General features: G+C 35.2%; 1 protein-coding gene across 1 annotated transcript in view; it reads left to right on the top strand.

Annotated features, from left to right (window-relative positions):
• Positions 1-589, top strand: part of LOC110328325 (olfactory receptor 146-like) — a 2,854-nt gene extending 2,265 nt beyond the window's left edge. Inside the window, exon 3 of the mRNA XM_021207777.1 lies at positions 1-589. Within this exon, the coding sequence (XP_021063436.1) occupies positions 1-589 (589 nt within the window).
• Positions 590-8,199: the final 7,610 nt, after the last annotated feature.

Here is an 8,199-nt window from a genome sequence, read left to right as displayed (position 1 = left end):
TGCAATGGCATATGATCGCTATGTTGCCATCTGTAGCCCTTTGCTTTACAGTAGCATCATGTCTCAACATAAGTGCCTTTCTCTTGTTTTAGGAGTTTACATTATAGGTATAGTTTGTGCATCAGCTCATGTAGGGTGTATACTTAGAGTTGATTTCTGCAGATTTGATATGATTAACCATTATTTCTGTGATCTTATTTCTATCCTTAAGCTCTCATGCTCTAATATTTTTGTGAATGAGCTCGTAATTCTAATTTTTAGTCTAATTAATACCATTTTCCCAACCCTGACCATCCTCATTTCTTATATTTTCATCATTATCAGCATCCTTCGCATTAAATCCACAGAAGGAAGATCCAAAGCCTTTAGTACCTGTAGCTCTCACATCTCAGCTGTTGCTGTCTTTTTTGGTTCTGCTGCATTTATGTATCTGAAACCACCATCTTCAAGCTCCATAGATGAAGGAAAAATATGTTCCATATTCTACACAATCTTTGTGCCTATGCTCAACCCCCTAATCTATAGTCTGAGGAACAAGGATGTCAATATTGCTCTAAAGAAAATCATAGAAAGAAGATCATTTTTCTGATAAATACAATATACAAAATATTTCATTAGCTTTTAATTTGTGGCTACTACATAGTATAATTGGTTATGTTTTGATTTAGTTAATCCATGCTATTTTTTTCAATTATTGAGATTCTATGACAATATTGATCTTTGATGACTAAATTAATATTATTTTTTACAATATCTTACTTCATATCCTCTTCTTGGTGGTCACTGCCATATATCAAGAAATTATTTGCTATGCCAGGCCTTGATAATTTTCTTGATATTTATTTTCCACTAATATACATATATGGTATCCAATATGTAACCAAATATTGTTTATTTACCATTTTGTGTACCAATGAAAACCTTAAACCTGTTTCAATATATGAATTCTGTACAAATGTAATAAATCATAACTTCAATTTTGCATCAAATATAAATATTTCTACCAATGTTAGATTGTGGCTATACAAAGCTTTGTTTAAGAACAAATTTAGTATCTGGATGGCATTTCCTTCAGCAAATACTTTGTCTCCATATTTGCTCCCATGTGCATACCATGTGTGTTCATTTGTGATTGGGTGACCTCACTCAGGATGTTATTTTCAAATTCCATCCATTTGCCTGCGAATTTCATTGTTTTTAATAGCTAAGTAGTATTCCATTGTGTAAATGTACCACGTTTTCTGGATCCATCCCTCTGTTGGCAGACAGGTTCTTTCAAGCTTCTCATTATAAATAAGGCTGTATCTTGTTTTATGTGGAGGTCCTTAATCTACTTTACTTGAGTTTTGTACAAAGAGAAAGGAAAGGATTGATTTACATTCTTCTATACCCAGGAGCTCTCAGGGAGGAAACCTCCACATATGGAGAGGCCCTTGGCTCCAGCCACATGTGTAGCAAAGGATGACTGTGTTGGGCATCAATGGGAGAAGAGACCCTTTGTCCTGTGACGGTTCGATGCCCCAGTGTAGGGCCCCAGTGTAGGGGTATGTGAGTGCAGGGAGGTAGGAGTGGATGGGTAGGTGGGGGAATACCCTCATAGAAGTAGCAGAAGGGGTATGGGATAGGGAGTTTGGGAAGGGAAATCAGGAAAGAGAATAATATTAGAAATGTAAATAAAGAAAATATCCAATAAAAAATAAAAGAACAACAAAAAGGTTCAGAGCAGGTCCAGTTAAAGAGAGAATATGTAAATGTAGATCAAAGAAAATCACACAAAATGCAGGTGAAATATTTAATAGAAACTTCAAATGATGGCAATAATATTCTGAAGACTTATAGGACTCAAATAACTGAATGAATTATTCTAAAGTATATTTAATAAGTTTTACAGAGAATGGTAAAAGATGAATTGGTGAAATAATTGTAGTTTCATCATTTGATTCCATTTATAAATACGTGATTATCCAGCTTTTAAAAAAGTACAAGTTTAGTAATCCATTCAATATATCTAATTGCTTATAACATTACTCTATCCACCTTTTCCCTTTCAGTCTCTTTCTTTTTACCTAGGAAAGAAAGGCTGGAGAAGAGGAAAGGAAAGACAGCAATTCACATGTCTAAGACCTTTATTTGGTTTCTTCCTAGTTCAAAATTAAGACAATTTCCAAATTATCTCTTAAAATGACAACCTATCTATAACTTATGAAATAACCCCAACCAGACACCCAAACACAGGTGATAGGGATAACAACCCTCCACAACTTCTTCCTGCTAAATTGGGGTGATGAATTTTTTAAAGGGGCGTGGATGGCTATGAAAACTTAAAAAATTAGTTAGACTTAAGAAAGCTAGCTGAGAGGCCCCTTGGTCTTGCAAACTTTATATGACCCAGCACAAGGGAAGGCCTGGGCCAAGTAGTGGGAGTGGGTGGTTAGGGGAGCAGGGGCGGGGGGGTGTATAGGGAACTTTCGGGATAGCATTTGAAATGTAAATAAAGAAAATAATAATAATAATTTTAAAAATGTAAAAATAAATGTAAAAAATAAAAAAAAGAGTAAAAAACAAAAAGAAAGCTAGCTATAGTGACTGTTATTCAATCTCTATATGCTTTGAAGGATCAGGGATTGACTGAAGTTCTGACTGAATCTGTCTTAAAGGCTGGATGATCCAAGTTCATTGGAAATCAGTAGCTACTCCTGAAGCTGTTCTGGAAGCAAGTCTCTTGAAACAACATCAGGCACAACATCAGGAGGCAGGGAGTCATAACAACAGGCCATTTTAGCATCCCTGTGACTGGATCTTGTCAGCACTACACATTCTCCAATATCTGAATCTTACAACCAAAATTTTAGTACTATTATTTTATGGATCATGCACGGTGCACATATCAGTTAAGTATACAATTTTGCTCCTTGTTTGAGCAAGTTAAAGGCAACTATTTTTTTTTTTAAGATTTATTTTATGTAAGTACACTGTAACTATCTCCAGAGAGTAACAGAAAAGAGCACTAGATCTCATTATGGATGGCTGTGAGCCACTATGTGGTTGCTGGGATTTGAACTCAGGACCTTTGGAAGAGCAGTCAGTAATCTTAACCACTGAACATCTCTTCAGCCCGACAACTGTTCTTTTATGAGTTAATTTTATCAATATCTAATTGTAATAGATCTTCATTCATGCTATCTGAATGGTAGTATGATGAATCTTAAGTATTACATAATGAATGAGATTTGTTATCTAATTTTAGCTGAAATTTTGGCTAGAGACATGTTTTTTAAATGTCTGTTCCAGTTACAGAGCTAGGCCCATGTAGAGGAATCAGCCAGTCATGTTAACTGTCTTTTTAGATCTTCCAGAATTCTTCTTTTCTGTCTTTAGCCAAGAAATTCAGGGTTTTTTCCCTATCATATCTGAGCCATATGACTTTGAAGGGGTCCAAAGCCCTTTCTTCTTTCTTATTAACAGAAATACAGAGCCCTCTCCCCAGATCGAGTGTCTAATTCAGGTCCAGTAACTTAAAATCACCAACGGTATAGAATTTGCACCCTTTTTGACCTCTCTCCCAGAGGATTTTTAATATCATAACCACAAAACGTATAACCACTCACATTTTTATAATTAAAGCAATTCAAACAATTATTATCCAATGTGACATTGTTCTTTCATTATACCCTGCCTTGTCATTACATGATTAATTTTTAATAGTGAGATCAAGGCCTACATTTGTGTATTCATTTACTTAAATTCATATATATATATATATATATATATATATATATATATATATATATTGGGTCAACATGATTTTCTGTGTATTTAATTACAATTAAATTCCCTTCTACTTACTGTAAAGGCTATTTCCAGGTTATTAATTTTTTCATACCTACCTAAGCAATTCCCTCATTCCTGTATAACTCACTTTCAAAGAATGCAATTACTTACAAAGCATTGACTCCTGAAAATTCCATCAATTCCTCCATTTCTATATTTTTATTTAGACTTGCTATCAGTGGACTGCCTTCTTTAGAGTTGTATCAGATGAACGAGATCTATTATCAATTGTATATCTAATCCACCTATATATCGATGATGACCTTCCCTTTAATGGTCTGATTACTTCTTTCAGCATTCAAAGTTTCAAAAGTTAAAGACTTGATTATTGTCTTTCTTGTTGAAGGATTCGTAATACATCTTTGTACAGCAGAAGACAAGCTTGGCAAAAAGTAAAGGAATGTTTCCTTTGGATCTTGCATGACTTGAGAAAATGGTTCAAGGCTTTACTCTTTCTATGATTTTTCCCAGGCATTTAAGACTGCCAAGTGACATAAAGTCAAGGTTTTTCCATCACATTTAGCCTGTATCTCTATGTCAACAATTCAACCCTCACACATACACACACACAGACACACAGACACACACACACACACACACACACACACACACACACAAACCCTGATCTTTAGAAAGAATGCTACGTCTGGATATTTTGTCATGCTATCTTCTTTGCCTTTTCTCTCCACCATGAGAACCATTGTAAATGTGATCATGGTTCTAATATTGCCTTGGCCATATCCTTCCAGTCTTGGAGTATTATTCTCTTTTTAGAAGCCCAAGAAGTCAAGATTTGTTTAACAAAGGGGAAATACATTTTAAAATTAGTGACACTTTCCATAATTTTCTCAGTTCTAACACATCCATGGGGCTGCCATTTGAATATCTGATAATTCTGTCGATGATCATCAGCTGCTGGATAAACTAAAGTTTGTCTTCTAACAACCTTTGTTTGATTTCCTCTAATTTTATCTTCTGATGATGCCTGAGTATTTTAACTAATTGATATTTTTAGTTCATCCCTTAAGGTCTATGCATATGTTATATATCTTTTTGTTGCTCCTTCTGTTGTGTGAGGTCCTGTAACCTCTGTTCAAGGTTCTGCTTCCACATTTAAATTTTTTCTTTATATTGTTATTCTAGTATTCAGATGTCTATTTTATTTGAATTGATTATTTTTAAAAGATTCTTCTCCACGCATTACTTCTAATCCTCATTATTTTATTTCTGCAACTAAGTCTGATCCATGAGCTGTTGCATCCTTTGTTTTATTTCCTTCTCCAGTTCCTGTCCCCATACTTCATTTTCCTCTCTCTGTCACTTATCTTGGCCTATAATTTTCATTACCTTTAATTCCAGTGTTTCTTCTAGGCCATGGTACCAATTCTTAAGTTTATCTCTCTGTTGCTCAGTCTCATCTATGAATTTCTGCATCTTTTTTTCTGCCATCTTTACCAGGTCCTGTTCTCAAACTATATATCCTTTAATTCCCTTTCTAATGCTCTCAATCTTTTAACTAGGGACCTGTCTCTTGAGAAGGCATACTACACCAAGATACTTAACATTGTAATAGTGATAACTGACAAGGTGTCAATGTCCCTTAAATCCATTCCTATCAAACTGTTCAAAGTATCATCTCATAAAACCCAAAAGTTTTCTTGTGTTTCTCATCTTAAAGTAGATACATAGATAGATGATTGATAGATAGATAGATAGATAGATAGAAAGATAGAAAGATAGATAGATGATATAGATAGATAGATAGATAGATAGATAGATAGATAGATAGATAGATAGATAGATTCTTATTACCTGATCCAGAGCTTCTTGTAACTTTGCCTTTCTCTATTGTTCAACTCAAAACATTGAAGTTGACTTCTGAGCCATCCTACCTTTGTTTGGGTTGTGGCTGGGAGTTGTGGCAGCCAGTTGGTAGAACAAGTCTGGCTGTCCTAAATTCTATTTAGACATTGGAGATACTGGAAGGCTAGTGAGGAATGGCTCTCTGAGGGCAGAGATGCCTGGATAAGTCTGCTTTGAGAAGGGTTTGGAAAGTTAACTACTGTTTTTTCAGCTGTGACATTATTTCACAGGGAGTTGAGCCCAGGGGTCCTTGTTCCCTCTTGAGGCTCAGGGCCCCCAACTGTGTTGTAACCCTGATGCTACCTAATTCCCAGCTTGGGCTGGGGTGTTGCCCATGGTTTCTTTGGGGCTTGGAGAAAGAGATTCTCAGTAACTTTCTGTGAACCCTTTAGACCCATTTATCATTCATTTTACACACTACTAAAGGTTTAGATTGCAGCACTAGCTGTTAATATTTGGGGGAGGATCTCAGGTTAGTTGGGTTTTAAGCCCTATATAGGGTTCACTAATTTTTGCATGAATCTTAAACCCAATAAAGCCTGTATAAAAAATACACAGCCCATTTATTATAATTACAAGCTACATGCCTAGATTTGTCAGATCTAGAATTATATATACTAAATTATTCCCCAGCTCTAAGACCATTTGCTACCTGCAGTTTCTGCTTCTCATGTGGTTCTGCTCCATCTTGGCTTCCTCCTCTTGTTCTGTCTTCCCTCCTTCCCTTCTTCTTCTCCTCTCTCTTCTCCAAAACTTCTTGTTCCATATTTTGTTTCCACTGCCCAGTCAGAAGGCTCTAGTCTTTATTGATCAATTAGAATAGGGGAAGGTTCTCATTAGATCACCTGAACATGTGATCAACTGCTCATGGGGGGGCAAACCCTCTTGAGGAAGCAGAATTAACATCAGAATACAAATGTATCAGGGTAGCACACATAAAACTGTTGGCCTTCTTATCTTACACACACATGTGGAAACATTGTTTATTATTTATTTTATTATTTTGTCTTGGGATATGCATGTGTATGTTTTTATGTTAATATGAGTGTGCACATATACGATGGTACACATACGCATTGGAAGATCAGAGTGCAAGTTCAGTTATTGTTCTTAGAAGCTTTCTATCTGTTTTTTTAAGGACAGCACTTCCTCTCCACTGGCTATAACCTAGAACACATGATATCCATACAATGCCTGCACCTACCAGTTCCGTATTCCTTTTCCTGGTGAGCTAAGAATGTATGGATAACTGTATAAACCTCTACAGACTCTTGAAGATCTCTATTAAGAACCTGTTATCACCATTGGGTTCATTACTGAGCTAAGAAGCAAAACCTTGCCCAGATTCAACTAAAACTACAACTACTTCTGATATTCCAGTTGCACATCAGCACTGAGTCTGAACATTAAACACAATCTAGTTGCTCCAAAACCTTATACCTTCAGGAAAATAGCAGGGTTCCCAACAACCACACAACAAAGGTGAAACAAATGTTCATACCAAGAAAAAATACCCAGCATCTGACTTCACATGCTCATGTCTCAACTACAACAGCACTCAGAAACAAAAGAAAAGGAAGTTTCTCTATCACTCAGTAAATAACGTAGATGACAACAATGACAAATAATACAAAATACAAATTATAAATATGGTCAAATTATTCAAATAGGATATTAATCCTGATTATAGATTCAGAAAATACAGTTAAGGATATCATTAAACAATGTTGTAAAATATATTTTAGTTTGTCAACTTAAAATTAGAATTTGTGAAAAAAATCCAAATGGAATAAAATTCAAACTACAAAATTGAACAAACCAAACAAAACAGTTAATATAAAACCACACCAGCAAAATGAATCAAGTGAAAGAGATAGTATCAGGGATTGAAGACAGAGTAGAAGTAGATCACTCAGTCATGGAAAATAAAGAAAATGATTAATCTAATAAAACCTAAGAACAGAGCCATAGGATACTACAAAAGCATGGTTCTATGGAGCTAGAAGAAGAAACTCAAATAAAAGCACAAAAACTATACTTGTCAAAATCATTGAAGGAACATTTTTGAATCTGAGACTGAAATCCATGTTGTTTTTTTGAATGTTGTTTTTCTCAATAGAAAGACATTGAGTATATCATTCAGATTTGAGACAGGCTTTAAGCTCAACAATAGTTAGCCAGAAAAAAATAATCTTTACAACTTTGTATTTTTTGGCTTATTTTGGCTTTACTTTTCCAGAGATAAAGGGATGAAAACTTGAATTTCAGTGAGCAGTGCAGGGTTAGGGCCATGGGTGGGGAGATATGACAAACTTGCAACTTATGAAAACGTTCCTGAACTATATTATTTTAAAAGTCAAGCCAGAAAATTTATGAGGAGGATCAAAACATAAAGAGAGGAAAGCAGCTATGTGAGGTAGCACAAAGAACCAAAAGAATATTTCCTAAAATTAAGTAAGGTGATGGTTACGAAGGAGCAGAAAGAATGTGGTATACTTCATAGAG

Source organism: Mus pahari, chromosome 10 (assembly GCF_900095145.1).
Source record: "Mus pahari chromosome 10, PAHARI_EIJ_v1.1, whole genome shotgun sequence".
NCBI classification, from domain to species: Eukaryota; Metazoa; Chordata; class Mammalia; order Rodentia; family Muridae; genus Mus; species Mus pahari.
The sequence above is the reverse complement of the archived record's forward strand: the minus strand, read 5'-3'. Positions and strand labels throughout refer to the sequence as shown.